Source organism: Microcaecilia unicolor, chromosome 1, assembly GCF_901765095.1.
Source record: "Microcaecilia unicolor chromosome 1, aMicUni1.1, whole genome shotgun sequence".
Classification (NCBI taxonomy): Eukaryota; Metazoa; Chordata; class Amphibia; order Gymnophiona; family Siphonopidae; genus Microcaecilia; species Microcaecilia unicolor.
Genome location: NC_044031.1, coordinates 161,222,561 through 161,247,106, shown reverse-complemented (window position 1 = coordinate 161,247,106; position 24,546 = coordinate 161,222,561). Strand labels below are relative to the sequence as shown.

The 24,546-nt window shown below is 43.3% G+C and overlaps 1 protein-coding gene across 1 annotated transcript in view; it reads left to right on the top strand.

The window, feature by feature from the left end:
* RAPGEF5 (Rap guanine nucleotide exchange factor 5) overlaps nucleotides 1-24,140 on the top strand; it is a 416,429-nt gene extending 392,289 nt beyond the window's left edge. Inside the window, exons 22-26 of the mRNA XM_030201755.1 lie at nucleotides 4-54; nucleotides 3,583-3,670; nucleotides 8,302-8,366; nucleotides 15,190-15,244; nucleotides 23,037-24,140. Of these exons, the coding sequence (XP_030057615.1) occupies nucleotides 4-54; nucleotides 3,583-3,670; nucleotides 8,302-8,366; nucleotides 15,190-15,244; nucleotides 23,037-23,155 (378 nt within the window). The 3' untranslated portion in view covers nucleotides 23,156-24,140. The remainder of the gene's footprint in view (nucleotides 1-3; nucleotides 55-3,582; nucleotides 3,671-8,301; nucleotides 8,367-15,189; nucleotides 15,245-23,036) is intronic.
* Nucleotides 24,141-24,546: the final 406 nt, after the last annotated feature.

The window sequence follows — 24,546 nt, the reverse complement described above, 5'->3', positions numbered from 1 at the left end:
AAGAAAATGCCTGGAAAGTTTAAGAAACTCTTCTCAGAGCTCGATAGCTTAACTGTAAGTACTTGGTCCCTGGAGTAGCAAATTTTGGTGTTTGTATGCTCTATACTGCAGTCCCCTCTCTCCCCCCACCAAAGCTGATTACTATATTGGTTCAGCACAAGATAGTATTAAAAAAAAAAGAAGACAACCCCCATGCATCAGAGCCAGGATAAAAATGTCAATATAGCTTTTTATTTTTAGCTCAGTCCTTTTAAAAAAAAAAAAATCTGGTTGTGTGTATATTTATCTAGAGTATCTATCTATACATAATTATTTGCCATGTTTGCTTTATTTTGCATTGATGTTTTGCATTCTACTGCCCTCTAGCTTTGTTCCCCCCATTGCCTTCCCATCCATCCCTCCCTCCCTCCTTCCCTGAATCGTCTCCTCATCTGTAGCTGTTTCACTTTTATGTGCCATATTCATTCCTATTACTATAATAAACCCGGATTCTTATCTCTCTCTCTCTCTCTCTCTCTCTCTCTCTCTCTCTCTCGAAAAATTCTCAAATGTTGTAACTCTCCCAAGCAGGGTTTATTTATTTTTATTTATTTATTGCACTTGTATCCCACATTTTCCCACCTATTTGCAGGCTCAATGTGGCTTACAAAGACCTGTTATGGCAATGCCATTCCAGGGTAGAAGATACAGTTGGTGTTACAAAAAGATTGAGGATGACACAAAAGAACTAAGCAGACAGTAATAGAAAGATGATTTTCAGAATAAGGGTGGAGTGTTGAAGTGTTGCAATTAAGCTAAATACAAAAACACCCTTAGAGGGTGGATATGTTTCTCAATCACTGAATTTTTCCACATAATATATTAGTTTTAAGCACCAACTGTGCACCAATATTGTTTCTTGCTGCTCCAAATATATCACTCTAAGGTTACAAGAAACTATCATAAATGATTCTCACAACATACCTAATACTTTACCATATCCCCCACCTTAATCAAAAGCACACAACAATTTTCATTATATATCAGACTAGCCTTTGAGCCCGTAAAAACGGGCTATTATAGGAAGGGGGGGTTGAAAGGCCCGCCCCCGCCGCCGAGTTCGCCGCTGCCCCTCCCCCTCCAAAATCGCGCTCCCCCCCCCCCCCCCCCGAGCCGTCACCACCCACCTTCCACCCGGCCGGGCCCTCGCTCCGCTATTGAAACAGCGAGGGTCCGGGAACGCAGCACTGAGCTCTGCTGAGCTGCCGACGTCGGCCTTCGTTCTTCTTCTCTGCCTGTCCTGCCCTCGTGTGACGTAACGTCGTCGAGGTCGGGGCAGAGGCAGAGAAGAAGAAGGAAGGGCGATGTCGGCAGCTCAGCAGAGCTCAGTGCTGCGTTCCCGGACCCTCGCTGTTTCAGTAGTGGAGCGAGGGCCCGACCGGGTAGAAGGTGGGTGGCGGCGGTGACTCTGGTGGGGGGAGCGTTAGACGGCGGTGTCCCTCCCTCAGAAATGTGCAGTACAGACCCTCTCTGTTCCGCCCCCCGTCATCACGTATTGACGCGGGGGCGGGGCAGAGAAGGTCTCTACTGCGCATTTGCGAGTGAGTACGACACTCGCCTTTTATATATATTGATTGTTACTTTGTGTTTTCTTTTTTTTTCATTACATTTCACGTTGTTTCTTTGCACTCAGACTAAATCACTATGCTTCACAATGTACTTAAACTAAATCTCAATGTCACTCTCAATAAAAGGTAGCCAAATAACACTTATCTCAGGGCTGCCGGGTGCAGTCACCCCACCCGGCAGCCTATGTGGTATGACGCTTGTGATGCAACTCTTCAAAAGAATCCGGGTTTATTATAGTTATATGCAGTTTGAATACCAGTGATTGTTTTTGATTGTTTATATATAAAATGTTTGTATTCGTTCCTATGGCACAACTCTCAGTAACCCTGGCATAGCTGCTGAAATTGGCTCAGATTCTCACTGACAGTATCACCTACCTTCCTCCTCAGTATGCCTGTCCTGCGACAGCTCTTAATGTTGGCCCCATCAGTGCACTGCCAGCTCCGTCATTACAGTCTAGGCTGGTAAGAAACATGTTGGGCCCTGCAGGAGCCAGATATCTTCAGCCCACAGCAGGGGCGTATCTGCGTGGGGCCTCAGGGGCCTGGGCCCCCGCAGATTTCGCCCTGGCCCCCCCTACCGCTGCCAACCCTCCCCCTCCGTTGCTCGCCTACCTTCGCTGGCGGGGGACCCCAACCCCCGCCAGCCGAGGTCCGCGTCCTCCTGCCGCTGCCGGCTGCCTTTGGTCCTTTCATTTTTCCATTGAAGCTGGCGCCGACGAAAGTTTCTTTTGAATCTGACGTCGCTGCACGTTGTACGTGCAGGACGTCAGACTCAGAAATTGTTTCTGAGTCTGACGTCCTGCACGTACAACGTGCAACGTGCAGCGACGTCAGATTCAAAAGAAACTTTTTCGTCGTCGGCGGCGCCAGCTTCAATGGAAAAATGAAAGGACCAAAGGCAGCCGGCAGCGGCAGCGGCAGGAGGACGCGGACCTCGGCTGGCGGGGGTTGGGGTCCCCCGCCAGCGAAGGTAGGCGAGCAACGGAGGGGGAGGGTTGGCAATGGCAGCGGCTGGGGGGAGGGGGATCGGCAATGGCGGCGGCGGCGGCGGCGGGAGGGGGGGCTATAATGTGCCCCCTCACTCTGGCCCTGGCCCCCCCTACCGCCGCAGGTCAGATACGCCCCTGGCCCACAGGGAGGAGAAGATCTTCATGTCATATGTCTTCTGCCCCAGGAAGTCATAAGGCTTTCCTGTCAAGTCTAAGTGGGCTATGACCATATCACATAGACAACCACAAGTGTCCCACACTCGCCTAGCAGGGGAAAACTTGTAGGCCCCTCCACATTGATGCATGACTTAAAAGTTTTTTGTCCCAACATGCCCCCCACCCTTCACATACTGCTTGCTTTTCCCCACAGGACTCCCTTTTCTTTAGGTTTTTTGCCTCATATATAATAAGATTTATTTATAGATATAGTTTTTTGGGAGGAGATGAGTGAAATATCCCCCCCAAAGCCCCTTGTTTTATATTTGGGCCAATGTGGTACCTCCTTTTTTAGGACTTGCTTTTCTCAAACCAGTAAATTGGCACAGCAGCCATGCATCCCCCCTCCTCACATTGGAGCATCTGAGAAGGCATTTCTTCCCAAACTAGTTTTCCCTGAGAAATGAGTTTAGAAGTTTGATGCCACCATATTTTATTGTGCTATGCAAACAGAAAAATCAAAGGTTTAGGGCCAGATTTATCTAAGGTCCTGTAAGTAGATGGATCTTTACAATAAACTAGACTTGAGTTGTGGTGCTCTACAAGCCTGTATGCCATCACTGTGCTTCAGAAATCGTTTTCATGTTCACCTTGCTTTTATGATGTGGTCAGAGTCTTCAACAGTACAAATATTTCTTGTGATATTGGGGTTAGATTGAAAAATGCTGTGTAATAAACTCAAAAGTATGTGGGGTGGTGGAACGGAGTAATGTAGAGTACTGATTTTTTTTTTTTATTCTCTTTTTACAACAAACTCGATTCTGCAGGATCCTTCTTTGAACCATAAAGCCTACCGGGATACTTTTAAAAAAATGAAGCCACCAAAAATACCCTTCATGCCCTTGCTCCTAAAAGGTAATGACAAAAGTGTCCTATTTACTATAGAACTTCCTGCACTTTGTAATGGTGAAGTCCCAGCTGCCATTTTTACAGCATGTCGGATCATGATAAATGTTAACTGCCTCCTGTAATAAGGTGGTCTCATCAAAGGACGCAGTATCTAAATACCGTATTAGTTTGATATGTTGCTTGGAGAAAAGCTGTTTGTTGGTTGCATTGTCAGTGTTCACAGCTAAAATCTTTTCAAATCTCTGTACACATCATTATTCCCACCACTCCTGTTTCTCATTGGCATCTCTTGTCGTCTGTCACCATATTGTGCTTTGAATGTTGCAGGCTTCTAGGCAGCACTAACAGCCACCACCAAACATTCATTTGCAAGCAGCAGATTCTAATGTGTTTGCATCATTTTCTAAGATTTTAGTTTATATGTAACATGAAGACACTATTTTGGCTCCTTAGAATGCTTTTGCTTTATACTGGAAGTGTTTCTAATCATTCAGCTAAAGGTTAATTAAAACTAAGGATAGAATCTAACTCTTGTTTTTGGGGGGGTTCTGTAGACAAAATAAACGTTATTGATAAAAAATAAATAAATAAAGTAAATTTACCACAGTGATCATTAATGTTGCTTCAGTATGATACTTCTGCCTCATTGGGCGAGAGAGAGGTGACAGAAAACTTGGTGTTAAGAAAAGAAAGAGTTTATCCCAAATTTAATTATTCACCTTTTCACGTCAAGTGGGTTACTTTCAAGAGCAGTAGGTAGTTTGTCCCAGAGGGCTTACAATTTAAGAGATCCTTTTACTAAGATGTGGTAAGACGTGGCGTTAGCACAAGGGAAAGACCCACTTAAGGGCATGCTAAGGCCTTTTTACCAAAGCTGGAAAATTGCCAACTTTCCATTTTCTCAATCAATGGCCATGCGCTGATATTGCCATTAGCGTGCAGCCGTTATCAAAAATTAACATGTGAGCCCTTATCACTACCCATTTTGTAGGCGATAAGGGCTCATGCGCTAATCCCGCGCTAATCAGCGCACAGTAATGTGGCTGTACTAACTGATTCATGCTGTTATGCCCCCCCCAGACAACCCCTCCAAGAAAAATTCTGAAATATTTTTCAGCTTGTGGTTCATACATGGATATTGGGATTTTACCAAAGGATGCCTCAGCGCATCCCACAGTAAGCCCTTTTAAGCTGTGGTAAGCATGTGCTAGCACTTCCCACGGCTTAGTAAAAGGACTCCTAAGTTTCTACGTGAGGCAGTGGAGGGTGAAGTGACTTGCCCAAAATCATAAGGAAAGTTGGTGGAGAAAAAGCAAAATTTGATTCCTTGGTTCTTAACCTGCTGCTGTAACTATTAAGCTACCCTGCACTTCGAAGGTAACTAAAGTGAGTGTTAATAGTAAGTTTGAGAGGCTAAGATTGTACTCCACATAGTCTTATTACTGTTATGGTTTGTGCAAAGGTAACCTATTTGAAGACATTGAGATGTTAGGCAGGAACACCTAAGTACTATATATAACCATGGTTAAGTATAAGCAGTAATTACATTTGGCTAAACATTGGGGTTCTAGTAAAGAGGTGAACAAATTGTGATCCAAGGGAGGCATCTGTCTAGTCCACTGCACAAGATGGATCACTTCCTGTGGTAGACATGTTCCTTCTGCCTGAAATTTGATATCTATGGCAGTTACAGTGGCGTACCAAGGGGGGGCGGTGGGTGCGGTCCGCCCCGGGTGCACACCGCTGGGGGGGGGGGGGGTGCTGCGCGTCTATCGGCAATGCTCGTTCCCTGCTCCCTCTGCCCCGGAACAGGTTATTTCCTGTTCTGGGGCAGAGGGAGCAGGGAACGAGCGAAGCCGACAGGCGCGCCGCACCCCCCCCCCCCCCCAGCAGGTAAAAATGCACCCAGGTGGAGGTGTCCGTCTTTTCGCCAGGGGGTGGGGGGGGGGGGTCGCGCTGCACCCAGGGGGGGGCGCATCGGCAATCTGCCCCGGGTGTCAGCCACCCTAGGAACGCCACTGGGCAGTTACATTGTCAGAACTACTTTTCTTTTTAGGTAGAGACCAGATTGCCCAAGGTGTATCTGGGTGGGTACTACGTACACAGGTTTGAGCCATGCTAGCTTTATTCTTACGTACAAAAAATACAATTGGTATTACCCTTCTGCCGAGCAATTGATACAGAAATACCACCCCTCCATGAAGCAACTCACTACCCACCCCCCAGCGTGATTTGGTTCTCCCCACCCCCATTAACTGGCACACAAACACCATCTCCTCCCTGGGCTTCCCAAGCAACACACACCCAGCTGGAGCAACTAGCACACCTTCCTTATTTTCCACCGCCCAAGTGCAACATATATATCCTGCAGCAATCGGCATGCCCCCCTCCTCCAAAGAAATTTACACACATTCTCCCTGCCACTTCTGTGATCTGTAATAATATGATAATTGGCATTTTTTGTAGTTTTGCTGGATGTTATGTAGTGCTGTACAGTGGGGATAAGTGTTCAGTTAACAATATGACCTTACTCCAGAATTAATGCCTGAGGCAATGGCAGATAGTGACTTGCTCAAGGTGGAAAAAGTGGGAATTGAACCATGGCTTCCTTGGTTCTCAGCTCGTTACTCTAAATATTAGGTCACTTCCTCACTAGGTAACCTGAAGTGGCTTCCTGACCTGCCTTGAGCTGGTATAGTCTTTCTCTGAATGTGCTGCCGGTGATGGATTCTCTGTAGTCCTATACACAAAGTGGAACAAAAAAACTGCTGTAGCAGCCAGCACCAACCTATCTCCAGAGCCCTCTCCCAGAGATACCCTTGCCTTAGAGCAGCTGCCTGTCTCTCCATCCAGATGTTTTTCTCCTGTGGGCTGCCCTCCCCATCTCTGTCCCCTTTCTCTCTTTTTATTCTTATTCCCTTCCTCAGTCCCACTTATCTGTTGCCTCTTCCAAGCACATCCACAGCCTGGTCCCTGGCTCCTGATTTGTACTCGCCTGCAAGTACAGGACTCTGGGTTCAACATCTTCCTCTTCAGCTTTGAAATTCTCAAATTGAGTGATCCTGAGGTTAGAGTGGAGAAGCCACAGCCTTCGTAATGCCACCTATAGCTGCACTCTCAGTCTGTAGGCCGAACTGATCTCCACTGTCACAGGCCAGATAGATACCTGCCAAGGACAGGATGGGATTTCACCACCATGGGGCCAGATGTGATGTCATTGCAGTAAACCAGAGGGAGGCTTCTGAAGTAACTTTGAAGTCCACTTCAGGCAAGGGTGTCTGGGAGACCTCACCCCACCCCTGCTTTTCAACTTACTAACATCTTATCTAGACAGTGCCATTACTTTGGCTCTAGGGCTATAAGGTTTGCTTGAACAGGTTCTAGTGGCTCACCCTATGCCTGGAACAATCTTCCTTTACCCATGCCCCCTCCCTACCCATCTTCAAATCTCTGCTTAAAACTCACCTCTTCAATGCTGCCTTCGGCGCCTAACCGCTCAAGATATATAGAATGCCCCAATCTATCCACCCTATCAGACTAACTGTTCACTCGTCCTCTAGATTGTTCACTTGTCTTTAGATTGTTCTCTTGTCTTTTAGATTGTAAGCTCTTTGAGCAGGGACTGTCCTTCTATGTTTAAATTGTACAGCGCTGCGTAACCCTAGTAGCGCTTTAGAAATGCTAGTTAGTAGTAGTAGTAAAACCCACTTTTTCTCAGAATTATGTTTGAAAAATCAAAAATTAAAGCTTGAAAAAAGAATTAGGGGGGGGAAAGTAGTTTCACCAAAATCTTTCTTTGGGGACAAAAAATTAGTTATGGGCATTTGTGTTTCATGCCTTACATTATATACAATTCAGTTTGTTTATTCTGTAGTATTGTATATGAAATGCCCTGGTTATAGGCCTTAAAGACTTTGTTATTCAGTTCCTGGTAAATATCTGACTAGTAATGCTAGTAGCTAATTTGTGTTTCTTGTAACCCAATTAAAACATTTGCCCTGGGGTTCTATATATCGTGCTGAGATTTGCTCGTGGCAATCAAAGCATATTACATAACAATGCACTTAGCCGAATTGGTTAACAAGCTAATCAGTGCTGATAATTGGATGTTAACAAGCAATTAGCGCTAATTGGCATTAGAATTTTTATGCACCACTGTCTAAGCATATTCTGTAACGTGGTGCGTATAAATTCTAAGTCGTATAGTTGAAAAGTTGGCGTGGTTATAGGCGGGTCATGGGTGTTTCTAAAATTTATGTTCATTGTTTTAGAATACATCTGCTCTATGTCTAATTTAGGCGTCAGGATTTACACCAGGTTTTAGTTGGAATAATTGAACGCAACTAAATTTAGTCATGTGGACCGTACTTGGCATATTCTATATACCGCACGGAAATTTAAGCATATTCTATAAAATTTAGGCGTACTTTGGAGAATACGCCTAGGCATATTTTTTTCTGCGTAGAATTTTCAGGCGCCATATATAGAATCCAGCCCTTGGTGTATGCAAAGGCACAGATTAACCTGGTCTGACATGGTAAAGCTGATTTCAACATTGAGAGTTTGTACCTACAAAAAGCATAGTTTGCTGACTTCAGGAAAACTGACCACCTGTGTCTTGCTTTTCTTGTTTTTAGATGTGACGTTCATCCATGAAGGAAATAAAACTTTCTTAGATAATCTTGTAAACTTTGAGAAGCTGGTAAGTTGCGACTCTTTTTCACTAATATTGATCTTTTATGGGCAGTTTGCGTAGCACTTTTTCTCTGTATGTGAAGTTGCATTTATTTTAGATACCCTTGTTCTACATTGCTCAGATACAGTGGTGGAAATAAGTATTTGATCCCTTGCTGATTTTGTAAGTTTGCCCACTGACAAAGACATGAGCAGCCCATAATTGAAGGGTAGGTTATTGGTAACAGTGAGAGATAGCACATCACAAATTAAATCCGGAAAATCACATTGTGGAAAGTATATGAATTTATTTGCATTCTGCAGAGGGAAATAAGTATTTGATCCCCACCAACCAGTAAGAGATCTGGCCCCTACAGACCAGGTAGATGCTCCAAATCAACTCGTTACCTGCATGACAGACAGCTGTCGGCAATGGTCACCTGTATGAAAGACACCTGTCCACAGACTCAGTGAATCAGTCAGACTCTAACCTCTACAAAATGGCCAAGAGCAAGGAGCTGTCTAAGGATGTCAGGGACAAGATCATACACCTGCACAAGGCTGGAATGGGCTACAAAACCATCAGTAAGACGCTGGGCGAGAAGGAGACAACTGTTGGTGCCATAGTAAGAAAATGGAAGAAGTACAAAATGACTGTCAATCGACAAAGATCTGGGGCTCCACGCAAAATCTCACCTCGTGGGGTATCCTTGATCATGAGGAAGGTTAGAAATCAGCCTACAACTACAAGGGGGGAACTTGTCAATGATCTCAAGGCAGCTGGGACCACTGTCACCACGAAAACCATTGGTAACACATTACGACATAACGGATTGCAATCCTGCAGTGCCCGCAAGGTCCCCCTGCTCCGGAAGGCACATGTGACGGCCCGTCTGAAGTTTGCCAGTGAACACCTGGATGATGCCGAGAGTGATTGGGAGAAGGTGCTGTGGTCAGATGAGACAAAAATTGAGCTCTTTGGCATGAACTCAACTCGCCGTGTTTGGAGGAAGAGAAATGCTGCCTATGACCCAAAGAACACCGTCCCCACTGTCAAGCATGGAGGTGGAAATGTTATGTTTTGGGGGTGTTTCTCTGCTAAGGGCACAGGACTACTTCACCGCATCAATGGGAGAATGGATGGGGCCATGTACCGTACAATTCTGAGTGACAACCTCCTTCCCTCCGCCAGGGCCTTAAAAATGGGTCGTGGCTGGGTCTTCCAGCACGACAATGACCCAAAACATACAGCCAAGGCAACAAAGGAGTGGCTCAGGAAGAAGCACATTAGGGTCATGGAGTGGCCTAGCCAGTCACCAGACCTTAATCCCATTGAAAACTTATGGAGGGAGCTGAAGCTGCGAGTTGCCAAGCGACAGCCCAGAACTCTTAATGATTTAGAGATGATCTGCAAAGAGGAGTGGACCAAAATTCCTCCTGACATGTGTGCAAACCTCATCATCAACTACAGAAGACGTCTGACCGCTGTGCTTGCCAACAAGGGTTTTGCCACCAAGTATTAGGTCTTGTTTGCCAGAGGGATTAAATACTTATTTCCCTCTGCAGAATGCAAATAAATTCATATACTTTCCACAATGTGATTTTCCGGATTTAATTTGTGATGTGCTATCTCTCACTGTTACCAATAACCTACCCTTCAATTATGGGCTGCTCATGTCTTTGTCAGTGGGCAAACTTACAAAATCAGCAAGGGATCAAATACTTATTTCCACCACTGTACATGCCCAGGGCTACTGCTGGTGCAGAGAAAAAGTATTATCGAAAAAGATGACTGGCCATCTTTTTTTTTTCAATAATACGGTTTAGCCCGGCCAAATGCCAGAGTTCGCCGGGTTTGAGATGGCCGGTTTTGTTTTTCAGCAATAATGCCTCTATGGCACTTTAAACTTTTCAACACAGTCTTTTTAATGAATATAATAATCTTGACTTCAGATTTCCGGTGTGTTTATTAATTATTTGCTTCATAAACTACACCTCTCCACTGTACCGTTATTCAAACAGCGGGAATCCTCATTAGTCTAGATTAATAATTTTTTACTTTTTCACTTTTTGTTCTTATTCTTTTTCAATTTTGCACTTATCTTCCAGTCTTTCTCACTGGTTTGCTCTACAGTGCGCTTCTGTTTTGTAACATCTTCATCGGAGCTAAACCTTTATATACCAGTTCTTGTGCCCTGCAATTACACACCTTTTATAAATTTTTGGCTGTGTTTACTTCATTTTATTTTATTATATATAACATCTCATGTACTCACTGTTATCTCATTTCTCTGCTTGACTTCTCTGTCTCTCTGCTAGAGAATATCTCACAAAATGGCGCCGATCACCTGATTTTATTACGTCAGACGCCCTGATGGTTCCTCCTTCTCTAAGCCTATCAGATTACTCGAAACTTCCCTTCCCTCTTCCCTCATCTATTCCTTAATTGATAGAATCTATTCTAGTGAGCACTATTGTTGAAGTGTAATTTTCAGCAATAATGGAAAAAAATGCCGGCGATCTCCAACCCGGCGACATCCAAGGCATTTGGTCATGGAAGGAGCCAGCATTTGCAGTGCACTGGTCCCCCTGATATGCCAGGACACCAACCGGGCACCCTAGGGGGCACTTCTAAAAATTGTAAAAAAATATACAAATAGCTCCCAGGTGCATAGCTCCCTTACCTTGGGTGCTGAGCCCCCCAAAACCCACTCCTCACAACTCTACACCACTACCATAGGCCTTATGGGTGAAGGGGGGCACCTACATGTGGATACATTGGGTTTTGGGGGGGGGGGGGGTTGGAGGGTTCAACACTTACCACCACAAGTGTAACAGGTGGGGGGGGGATGGGCCTGGGTCCACCTGCCTGAAGTCCACTGCAACCAACATAAACTGTTCCAGGGAGCTGGGTATGACATTTGAGGCTGGCATACAGGCTGGCAAAAAAGGTTTTAAATTTTTATTGTTTTAGTGTGGGAGGGGGTTGGTGACCACTGGGGGAGTATGGGGAGGTCATCCCCTATTCCCTCTGGTGGTCATCTGGTCAGTTTGGGCACCTTTTTGAGGCTTGGTCGTGAAAATAAAAGGACCAAGTAAAAGCGACAAAATACTGATTAATGCCGCGCTTTTTGTTCCATTATCCGCAAAAGCCGGCCATCTGGTAGCTACGCCCATGCCTGCCCATGTCCCACCTTCGCTTCGCTGCCGACACGCCCCCTTGAACTTTCGCCGTCTCAGCAACGGGAAAGCGGCGATGGTGTCAAAAAAGCAGCTTTCGATTATACTGATTTCGCCGCTTTTGAGAGATCGCCGGCCATCTTCCGATTTATGTCGGAAGATCGCCAGCGATCACTTTCGAAAATAAGCCTGTTAGTGAAAGAAATCCTTAATTTGTAATGTTCTATTTGGAATATGTCAGATTTTGAAATTTAGACCTGCTGTCTTTATAGTTTGCACAGTTTAAGGGGACACACTACTGTATGTCTGGTGTTATGTGCAAAGTTTGGCTTCTTGGGAATTCAGTTTAATTTTTGTCTACATATTTCTATTTTTAGTTTGTAGTTACTTATTCTATATTTGGTGAGGATCTTTCTGCGTTCTGTGTGTGTGGAAGAGACCAGGCCTGCAGGTGTTCTGTTTGTATTGAATGTCTGTGCAGGATCAATCTGTACTAAACTGACTTGTTTAGTTTTCCCAATAGGTATATTGATGTTCTAGTGCCCACCACAATGTTTACAGTGCTGCCTTTTCTTAGGTAGGCCCTTCTTGTGTCTCTTGGAAATTAGTGCTATTATGGTATGGTAGAATTGCTGTAAAGCTCCTGAATGGCATTTGTAGGGTTTTTTATTACTTTAAAATATGCCCGATACTAGATTTTGGATTTGAATTTAGATTCTTTCTCAGTAGTAGCTCAACGCAAGTTATATGTTACAGTAGATATTTCCTTTTCCTGGAGGGTTTTCAGTCTGTGTGTACCTGAGGCAATGGAGTATTAAGGGGTCCTTTTACCGAGCTGCAAGAAAAAGGGCCCTGCGCTAGTGGCGGGGGTCATTTTTCTCAACGTGCCAGGGCCCTTTTTAGTGCAGCAGGTAAAAAGCCCCCAGACACACATGGCCATGCGGTAAGAGAACTCTTACCGCATGGCCATGCAGCGCGGAGCCCTTACCACCACTCATTCTATATATGGTGCTTAAAAATCTGCGCAGAAAACATTTCCACTTAAGCGTATTCTATAAGTGGCGCCTAGATTTAGGCACGGTATATAGAATATGCGTAGTTGATATTTATCTATTCAATGTTTTCTATACCATGCAATCTGAAAGTTCTCAACGGTTTACAAACATCCTAGTGCCTAAAACTACGTGCATCCATTTACACCAACGAAAATGCAGCATAAATTCGGCATGTAAATTTAGGTGCAGAGGGCCATATTCTATAACTACGCGCATAAATTTTGGAACACCCATGAAATGCCCATTTCCCCACCCATAACCTTGACCCTTTTGCCTGCGTTCATTAAAATGTAGGCGCAGTGCATTACAGAATACGCTTAGGGAGTTGTGCATGTAAATTATAACTATTGCCAATTAGTGCTCATTATTGCTTGTTAAGTGCTGTTAACGCTGATTGGCTTGTTATGTCAATTAAGTTATGTGCATTGTTCTAGAGTTAGCTTGGAATTTGGCACAGAACACTAAGCGTGCGGTAGCAGTTTTGGAATGAGTTGTTTTGAGAGCGTGAGCAATTTGGCATGCTCTTGTAGTAAATCATATTCCGTCGCAGGATCTATTCTATTTGTTGTTCTTATGTATCACATCTTCCCTTAAAAAGGTCCCAAAGCGGTTTACATCAGAAATGCAAAATAAATTAATTTACAAACAGAGGGCTCCTTTTTCCAAGCTGAGGTAAAAAGTGGCCTGCGGTAGTGCAGGCGCGTCTTTTGGGGCGCACACTGGGCCATTTGTTTACCGCGAAACAGCGTGGCTTCCGTTTTTGGCCTGAGACCTTACCGCCACCCATTGACCTAGCAGTAAGGTCTCACACTCTACCTGCACGGTAAGCATGCAGCACGCGCCAATTGCTGTGGTAAACGGCCCACAGTAGAAAATAGAAAATTATTTTCTACCGTGGGATTCAGTGTGCGCCAAATTTGGAATTATTGCCTGACTCTGGCGCTAGTTGGACAGAAGTGCCGATTTGGCGTGCGCTTTACACACGTAGGCCCTTGCAGAGCTTAGTAAAAAGACCCCAGAAAGAATAAAATCTAAATGAGCAGAGCAGAACTAAAACTTCAACAGCATATTTCCTTAAAATAAAATTTTTTTAAATTTCTTCTGAACAAGAAATAAGAATTTGATAAGAATTTGAGTCAGACAGCATTATCCTATGTTGTTCATGTGTAACAATCCAACAATTTGTTTTACATCCCCAGCCATCCATAGCTTATGTTTGATAAAATATATTGGGAACCTTTTGAACCAAAGACACTGAGAGTGATATGTGGTCCCCAACTTTAGGCATAATTTTTTTAGAGAGGGGAGGGGAAGGTTGGCATCTTGGCGTTTACCGCCAGCTGATTTCTACTACAAACTAAAAATGCTACTGTAAAAGACTCCCTAACCTGCTTAAAACAAAATGCAGTGCAGGTGCTGGATAACTCACTGTTGAATACAAAGAAATGGTTTTATTTATAGAGTACTCTACAATTATATATATGTGAATGCCTTTATAAAGTCTTTTCTTTGCCTTTCGCAGCCCCCAAGATTTGGGCACCCAGGGCAGATGCACATTCAAGTTAATTAGTTATGGTGTCAACCATCAATAATTGAAGTTGATTGGCAACAATTTGGATTTGCATTCTATAACATCCGTGCCTAAATTTCATAGTGCGCAACTCAAATGTTGCGTAGCTATGGGAGGAGTATGGGCGAATCAAAAGGTGTTTTCAGAAGTTGGGCACGATGTTATAGAATAATGTCATATCCCCGCCAAAGGTTTCAGCAGGCGTAAATCCAGAGCCCGGTGTTAGTCATGAGATCCACGCTAAGGATGAGCGCCCTTTGCAGAATACTTTGGGCACCATTTACTGAATCCAACCCTTAGAATCCTTCAGTGAAGAGAAAGTAGTACAAGAAAACGTTTTATTATTGCCATATGTCAGCCAGTGGTGTAGCTAGGTGGGGCCCCCCAAATTTGCCCTGGGCCCTTGTTGGCTGGCGGCGGTACCCAACCCCCACCAGCTGAAGACTTCGTCCAGCGCTATCCTGCAGAGGCGCCGCCACATTGCCTGCCCTGCTCTCTATTCCCCTCACATCGGGCATGCTCCTTTTTGTGAAACTGAGCATGCTCAGTTTCACTAAAAGGAGCGTGCCGGACATGAGGGGAAGAGAGAGCAGGGCAGGCAATGTGGCGGCACTGGAGACCAGCGCTGGACGAAGTCTTCTACTGGCGGGGGTTGGGGACCTCTGCCAGCCAAGATATTACAGCGGCGGAGGGGAGGGGTGGCGGCGACCAAAATGTGACCCCTACCTTGGGTTCTGGCACCCTCTCACCCTGAGGTCTGGCTACTCCCCTGATGTCAGCAATCATATGCCTGTCAATAGGACAGTCTAGCTCACATGTGACTCTGTAAACTAACTTGACTTCAGCCTTATCCCCAGACAGGTCACATTAGATGAAATTACAGTACTGAACAACTTCAACCCCACTTCCAGAACTTCAATCTTCTCTGTCACAAACGGATGTATATTTTGGTTTTTGCTTCCTTCCTTGTCGTTTGCATAGCAGGTTTTTGAAAGTCCTTGCAAGCACTTGGTGATACTGAGACTGTAAATACTTTCTCTTTCCAGCATATGATCGCTGACACTGTTCGATCACTGAGGTATTGTAGGAATAACCAGTTTGGTGAGTAGTTATTTTATGCTTGACAAGTTTTGAAATTCATTAGAGAATATTACAAATATTAAAACCCGTATTTGAGATTTCTTCTTTGATCACAAGTGAAAGGCTGTACTGGAGAGGGGGGGGGGGGAGGGTGGAGCAGCAGAGGCAGTGAACTTTCATCTTCCCCTCCCTACTGCCAGAGCTGAAACATACTGGTCTGGATTTAAGAATCCATTAGAACGAAGGTACAAAAGGCTGAAAGTTTGCTTGCACAGTTTTGACATAACACATATTTTGCTATGAGGCTTTCATTTCATCAGAGTTCCATAAGGGAAAAAAAATAATGCCCCAGTAAAACCATGCATACACAATCCTTCAGCAAAAAGCACCCTAGGACACTTACCAAATCCTTAATTTTAACTATTTTGTACAAACTGAAGTGCACTCTGAAAAGGAGACAGTAGCTGTTAAATGAAATAAAGATCAAACTTTTTTATTAAAAGCTTTTATTTATGTGAATTGGGCTCAATGTGGCAAATTATTAACAAAACAAAAACATTACTATTTCTTCATTCTTATCCAAAAGAACTTTCATTCATTCTATGAGAGAGCTGTGCAATCCACCCTCCTAAAATTTTGGCAGACTCTCTCCCTAGTACATCAGAAAACAGCTTCTGATACCACCAGCAAAATAAGTCAAGCCGAAGGTTATTGTCATCTCTTGTAGGGTGTAGAGTACAATCTCTCTATATAAAAGGCAACCCCAACATTCTGAAGCCTCCACGGAAGTTGAGGCGCCCGAGATATCCGGTGTGCCCTGGAGTGTCTGCACCGCCCTCGCGTCAAAACGTCATGACGTCGAGGGCAGAGCTATGACACTCGAGGGCCGAAACGGAAACGCCACAGACACGGCCACGGAGGCGCAGCAAAAAAAACAAAAACCCTCCCCACACACAGCGACGCGAACCCCGAACAAGGCAAGTAGCTCGGAGGGACGGAGGGAGGGGGCCCCTTGCTAGCGCCCGTTTCATTGCGCTCAGAAAAGGGCATTTTTTCCTAGTATTTTAATATCATGTACCCTCAAGGAGCTCCTCAACTTGGTTAATTTGTGGGGCACCTTTCAAACAAAACACACTTACAATGTCTAGGGGCATTTTTAACTGCAGATTTCCCTTTGAAAATTGACTCTGGGGGGTGGGGGGGGAAATATGTGCACAAATTTGCATATACTATTTGTCAAGATTTGGGAGGGAAGTTGTCAAAGTGAGGTACCGTTAAGACGTGTCATTTTACTGTTAGCCCCAGTAACTAGTTCTTATTGCATAAAATGGGACCTGTGCTAAAATAGCATGTTAGTGGTAAAATAACATGTCAACAGTAGCCCATGTTGATTTGGACGCCCCTTAACATGTATATGTGCACAAGTGCAAAAAAGTATGCATGTAATAGCACTCTCCACTCCGAATGCATCCCCAATTTGCACGCATGTATGTACGTGCTGGGCAATTAGCAAAAGCTTATTTCTATGTGCAAAAGCCTTTGAAAATTGTCATCTTGGTGAATAGGCTGTGCCTGTTTAACATGAAAATTTGACCGCTTTCAGTTTTAGAATGTTAACACTGTGCTAAGTGCTGTAACAAATCCACAGCTTTTGAGTTTTAGCATGCATGATGACCTAGAATTAAGTGAAATTCCCAGATTTTACAGTTGTCCCCATGACTTTTCTTTATCCACAGACTTTTTCATTGGACTTGGTGAGCATCTGCTTTTCTCCCCAGGTTTTCTTCAGCTTTTAAATTCATTAAGAGGCGTATTTTCAAAGCACTTAGACTTACAAGAGTCCATAGCTTCTTATGGAATTTTGTAAGTCTAAGTGCTTTGAAAATGAGCCCCTTAAGTCGTTATGCCACAAAGCTCCTCAGAAGGGTAGCAGGTGCTAAATGACAAAAAGAATCCAACAACATAAGAACTGTGGTTCAACCATCATCTCGGTAGAATGTGCCAAGTGTCTTTGGTGTAAACGCCAGACATCAGGGGCCTGCAATTTTTGTAGATCAAAACTTGGTCTATTTAATTATTATTTGAAACAATCTAAGAGAGTCTATTTTACTATGCTAATTAACATATCAGTTAATCACTCTAAATATCTGTACCAGATTATTTTAGAATTGTCTAATCCTAAATCCTCCACTTCACTAATTAGTACACTGTCAGCGGAAGCATTGACTCAACACATTTCGTAATCAACATTTATTTCCTAGTGAATGTCTACTTCAGTCTTCCTCTACCTCCTGCCTCTGATACCCTCTTGCTAGCCATGCACTGTCAGTCTGTTTCTTCTACTTGGTCTTCGTTTGCATTCCCATCCTTGGATCTTCTTGCCTTTACCTTAGCATCTATGAGACTCACAACTTGCTCTCTTGACCTCTTTCCCCTCATCTTGTCTTAAATCTGTTTCCCTTGGTCTGCTACCACTAGCCCTACCATTATTAATCTTAGTCTCTCCTCAGGTACTACCCCCTTTTATTGGAAGAGATTATTGTTCATCCCATTCTAAAGAAAGCGTTACTCAACACAAATTTACCAGCTATCAGCCTGTCTCGATCTTTGTTTTCTCTCAAAACTTGCAGAAAAAGTAGTATTTACTCAACTTCTCTCACCATTTATTTTCAATATTTTTCTTAGTCCAGTAGCAATCTTTATTCCAACATTCAATTTTAAAATGTTCTTTTTTGCCTGTGATATTTTGATTCTTTTCCCAACTAAAACAATTAGGATTGACCATCAGCTTCTACAGTTGGCTTTGCACTCCTTAGCCAACTGGTTAGCTAATCATAAATTAGTCTATAATCTGGATAAAACTGTCACCTTCTGGATTACAGGCTCCTTATTTCAGCCCAATCACACCCCTGTTGTATTTGTCTTTCCCATTTCACCTTTACACTTCAGCTATCTAGGAGTAGTTATCGATTCATGATTACTATTTCAAGAGGAGATATCCAGTGTTCTCAAATCTGGTTACATGTCCCTACATTGCCTGCGGCGTTTACAGAGCTTTCGTGACTTTTCTATGTTACACTTAATCATGTGTTTGTATTCTCTCATCTTGACCTACTGTGTAACTCAGTCTATGGTGAAACGCCTTCAAGCATTGCAGAATTCGTCTGCTGGACTGCTCTACAGGTTTGATCCACATTATGCCACATCTAATTAGCTTGCTTTGGTGCCCATTTACCTTCAGGTTCTTTTTAAAATACAATGTCTTGCACATAAAACATATTACTTACGTCTTCCACTGTATTTGTCTTCATTGACTGCACCTATTCCTCCAGTCCTCCCCGAGTCTATCTGACCCAGGGTACCCTTGAACTGATTACCCTAGGTCAGGGAGGCTCTTGACCAGGGAGCCTCCATGCAGCTGGAACCTGAGGATCAATAATACTGACCTGGTCTTGGGAGGCATCCAGCAGTGTCCTCCTTTCCCTGCCACCATCTTGTAAAGTGGCAGAGCCTGAACCTTAGCAATGTGTCTACCAGATAAAACAATCTAAATCCTGCTTCCCCACCCTCTTTGAGCTGAGACTGTCATTTATTTATTTATAGACTGTAATTTTAAGTTAAGATTCAACATAAACAAGGAACTAAAAGAAGTCTAACCAAGTTTTCACATCAGTTTGTCTTTTCAACATACTTCTAAGAGCCAAAAGGTACAGGAGGTTTTGCTCAGTCCAAACTATCCTTGTCTGGAGGTGGAGGCTACCTTCCAAACTCAGGCCATGACACACCTCTCAGCAGACATCTTCAGCGCCTTTGACACTAACTTCCAAAATGCCATGGAAGACGTCCACATCCCTATGAGACTGACCCTAGTGCTGTCACTGTCTCTCTTTGAAGCAGGAGAATCGTTTGCTCAACATGTCAGAAGCATCAAGTGCCAACATCGAGAGCCTTGACTCCCTTTCATGCATTGAGCAGTCCTCCTCTCAGTCAAGAAAGGTCTTTGACTCCAGGGTCATTGCATTTGTTGACTACTATTGTGCCAGTGTATTCCAAATTGGAGTCTGGAGCCCTGCATACTAGTCAGAGGTATACTGGTTCAAGGAGGAATACTTAATAGACCTCCCAACAGGACCCTCATCTTCACAGATGAGGATTCAGTCTTCACTTGAACTGAAGACAATTTTTTTTTGTTCAAAGGATGGTTAATGTTCTTGCATGTCTCAAATACCTGGATGCACAGTGACTGTCCACATGTTTTTCCAGGACGTAGGGAGGAGAATGTCAGAGACAGAGGAGGAGGAAAGAAGGTATCACGTGCAGTCAACTGAAGGATTCAACAAACTTCAGTTACCATATCAAATCATGGTCGTAAAATGTGCCCTTAAATGGGCCAATAACTCATGCTTTGTTCTTCTGTGCATTGCCACTCCACCCCTTCCGCCACCCCTCGCTATGACTGTAAAGTTGTTACATGCAGTCCTGGAACAGGTTCAGGAATTCAGTGAGCTTCTTCCTGAACATAAACAGGCAAATTTATGTCACCTGCTAGAAATTGGTGATGCAGTTTTAGGGCATCAGTTCTTTATGGCTTATTATTAGTTTGAAATTACATCTAAAGCCTTTACTCAGTCTTTTGACTTTCATGGCCTTTGCAAAGATGTATTAGAAAGGCTTGTAGACATGTATTGCAGTGGTTGAAATGTATTTGGTGAAAGTCAAGAAAGTGGTAAAATATTATGAAAGACCACCATTCTGCCCTATCTACTGCTGCTTCTAAACCACCCTGAATATCAGAGCTATCACATTGCACACCTCAGAATCATTTCTTTTCCTTAAAATGAATACTTCTCAATATCTACTTGTTCCAAACAAGTCAAACCTTCAGGCCTCACCTTTGTATCTAAAGAAGCTATTAAGTGCCATGCTGCCACTTGGTTGAAACCAGAGTTGGGTTTTGACTGGATCTAAAAAGATAGCCAGAATTCATTCCTCTATTCTGATAGACTTCCCTGGAGGGAATGGTAAAGGACAGCTCAGCCATATTTTGAAGCAGCTGCAATTTCCCCATTTGGAACTTAGGTAAGCCTACATACAACAAATTACAGTAATCAAGCCTTGAGATAATCTGTGCATTCATTAAAGTACCCAGGTCCACCTAATCAAAGTAAGGGGCACAAGGATGTGACATGGAGTTCAGTCCACACATTCAGATCCTATTACGATCAAGACATGATGTCTCAGGGTGCTTCATTCCTTGCAGAATTCTTGATGGGTTCTTTTTTTCAGCAGACAGCCCTTATCTAGAGTCCAATTGTATGAAACATGACTGTTGAAAATCCAGATACACAATCTTGACTAGCTCACCTTTAGCCACATGCTTATTCACCCCTTCAAAAAATGTAGTATATTGGTGAGGCAAGATTTCCCTTGACTAAATCCATGTTAACTTTGTTTGTTTAATCCATGCTTATGTTTATGCACCGTAATTTTGTTCTGTATAATAGTCTGTACCATTTTGCCCAGTGTTGACGTCAGGCTCACTGGTGTATAATTTCCTAGATAACCTCTGGATCCCTTTTTAAAAATTGGCATTACATAGTACACCCTCCAGTACCATGCTTGATTTTAAAGATATATATATATATATATATATATATATATATATATATATTTCTCACACCTTTTTCAGTAGTAGGTCAAGGTGAGTTACATTCAGGTATACTGGGTATTTCCCTGTCCCTGGAGGGCTCACAATCTAATTTTGTTACTGAGGCAATAGAGGGTTAAGTGACTTGCCCAAGATCACAAGGAGCAGCAGCAGCAGTGGGATTGAACACCTCAGGATGTCAAGAGCAGTGCTCTAACCATTAGGCCTCTCCTCCGCTCCATATTACTAACAATAGCTCTGTAATTAATCTGGGATGTATACCATCTAGTCCAAGCGATTTGCTACTCTTCATTTTGTCAAATTGCCCTATTACATCTTCCATGTTTACAGAGATTTGTTTGTTTCTGACTCATCAGCACTGAATACCATTTCTGGCATAGATATCTTTTCCACATCTTCCTCGGTGAAGACCAAAGCACAGAATTCATTTAATCTCTATTCTATGGCCTTGACTTCCCTGAGTGCCCCTTGAACCCGTCGGTCATCTAGCAGTCCAACTGATTCTTTTACCAACTTCTTGCTTCTAATATACTTTTTAAAGTTTTTACTATATTTGTTTGCCTCTAGCTCAGTCTTTTCAAAGTCTCTCTTTGCCTTCCTTATCAGCTTTTTGCATTTGACTTGACATTCCTTATGCTGTTTCCTGTTATTTTCAGTTGGATCCTCCTTTCATGTTTTGAAGGATTTTCTTCTAGCTCTAATAGCTTCCTTCACCTCACTTTTTAACCATATCAGCTGTCGTTTCTCCACTGTATATAAATCTGTCTCATGCCTATTATTTATGGAGACCCTGAAAACCCGACTGGCTGGGTATATCCGGAGGATATGGGTTGAGAATCTCTGCTTTAGAGTAAGTGATTTACCTCAAGCCAGTGAATTCTATAGACACTAGATCAGCAATCTCTTCCCCGACAAAACAGTAACAGTTTGGGACTCAACACACATGAATATAAAAAGGGAGGCTGTAGCCTTTTTCAGAAAGCTCTGGAAGATGCTGATCATTAAGCACTGACCCCTGCATTCTATGTTTGGTGCCCAGATGCATATTAATTGGCAAACGAGCTGTTAATAATTGAAGTTAATTGGCTATCAACCAATTATTGAAGTTAATTGGCACCCATTAGCATTTGCACATGCATCTGGCCGTGTGCTCTTCTGTAAGGCAGTGCACCAACCCTAACTCACATAGCACGTATCTCAAAAGGAGGCGTGTCCATGGGAGTATCAGGGGCATTCCAAAAAGTTACATGTGTAGTTATAGATACTGTCTCAGTGCACACAACTTGGGCACCAGCATTTACACCTGGTTTCAGCAGGTGTAAGTCTGGCGCTTAAAGTTTGGGCGTGGCAATTGGCACTAAGTACCTTAGCCGAGATTAAATATTTTATCATCTCTCTGGCCTCATATGCAACTTTCTTTAAATTAGTCCCTTTATTTTCTAACTCCTCTTACTCTCTTACATATCTATATGTCCCATCTTTGCTTATACCCTAGGGTGTCTATGAAAATGTTTTATTGTGTATTGTGTTGACATTGTAAGTAGTATACTATGCCATACTTTGTATTTTTATTTGAATATTTTTACTGCTGTAATTGTCTGATGCTTATGTTTGATTTATTCTTACTGTACACCACCTTGAGTGAATTCATTCAAAAAGGCGGCAAATAAATCCTAATAATAATAATAATGTGTGAGTAATAAGTGTTTGCACCCTTTATAAAATTGCGCTTAGCACCAATTTTTTCTAGCACTCATTTTTGAGTGCAATTTATAGAATTCAGCCCTGAGTGTGGTTATGTGACCCATGTGTGTGTGACTGGTGAAGTACTGTTTTTGAACAATGACAGTTGCAGGTAAGCAATTGTGCTTTATGTGAGGGGTAACTTGGATCGTTGATCATTTTTATGGATCTTATTTATTTAACCACGGGAAAACTATTGATAATGTTCTTATACCGAATGTACAACACCAAAATGCATAATTCATGGGATTTCAGCTTGTGGTCTTTGGATAGTTCAGATGCTTGTGTAGCCTCCAGTGGTATTAATCATTCTTGGTTACAATTTCAGCTTGTGTTGAGAAAGAAATCGTTTGAAAAATGTGACCTCTTCTTTCCTTTCTTTTAATGTTCTTTCAACATTAGGGAGCGAAATTCCTCAGAAGGAGCGTCAGGAAGTGAAATCCTACATTCACCACCTGCATGTTATTGACAGCCAACAGACACTTTTTGAGCTCTCTCACAGGATAGAGCCTCGAGCATGAGCACGGACCTAGCGTGACTTTCAAACTGTGGCATTTTGAACCAAGAGAATATGTATGCCAAGCATGTTGCAAATGTTTTACTGAGTTTTATCAGTAGCTCGAAACTCTTCCACAGGAACATCCTGCTGAACAAGGAAAAGAAGCAGTTACTTTCACCCACTAGAGACTGGTGATCTTTATCAATATAGACTACCTGTCCAGTTTAGTATTTGGTCCTCATGAGAGTACAACAGTATTCAAGGGAAAAGTTGACATGTCTACCACAATACATTTCAGCACGGAAATAGAACATGACCAACGAAGAGATAAAATGCAAGTTCCCAGAATGTGTTGTGTCCCATCCTCCCTCCAAAAAAGTGGCAAGAATTTACATTTTCTACCAACTTGGATAAGTATTTTAGAATAGCAGAATTCACCAGAATATATTGGTGAACATGCGCACAAGATATTTAGGGTAGAACTGTATGAGTTTGCAGTTGCAGCTTTTTTTTACCTGATATTAGTGATTCTCATGTTTCCACCTTTAAAGATTTGTGTCACTAGCTGAAAAAGAAGATTTGTGTCTCTGTACAGTAACCCTTTTCTCATGCAGTAGAAAGGAAATATCTGGTATTATGTTGCACTGAATTTATTATTTTATGGGTATGATACAATTAATGGAAAAGATTACTTTAGTAGACTTCCATGAAAATGGCTTCGATATTGAAATGAGTCTATTTTCTTCTATTTAGCTCACTTCACAGATTCTCCATGACTAAACCCTTCCCTAGAAACAATGCCCTCCCAACTAGTATGGACCATCCTCCCCACCACCACCGTTAAGAAACGTTCCACAGTGGGTCTGAGTTAAAGGATGCACAGCTAAAAGAAAGAGATACCCAGGGAAGGATTATTTTACATCACAGTGCAGTGGCGTAGCCAGAGGGCTGATTTGAAGTGGGCCTGAGCCCAAGGAGGGTGGGCCTGAAGATTCATCTCTTCTTCACCCCCCCCCCCCCCACTCCCTCCCACCGCAGCAGCTGCCGCTGCCGCCGCAAAAAAATGCACAACTTCCTACCCGCCACTGCTGTACGGAACCAGACAATCTTCATCTGCAGGGTAGTGACGACGTACTCCCCCCATTTTTATTTCTGCTTGTGGCTCTTGTTGTGTTGTGGGCTCCCACCTCGTCCCGCGAGTCCGGCGCTTCAGGTTTTTTTCCTCCCTGCTTCTGCCGCGGTGCTTCTGAGTTCTGGCGTGCTGCACTACCAGCGACTCACAGACACGGGCTTCCCTATGCCGCGTGCTTCCTGCCCTAACAGGAAGTTGCATCGGAGAGGGCGGGATGCAGAAGAGCGAACACTGAAGCCGGCCTGTGTGTGTGTGAATCGCTGACAGGTAGTGCAAGTGTA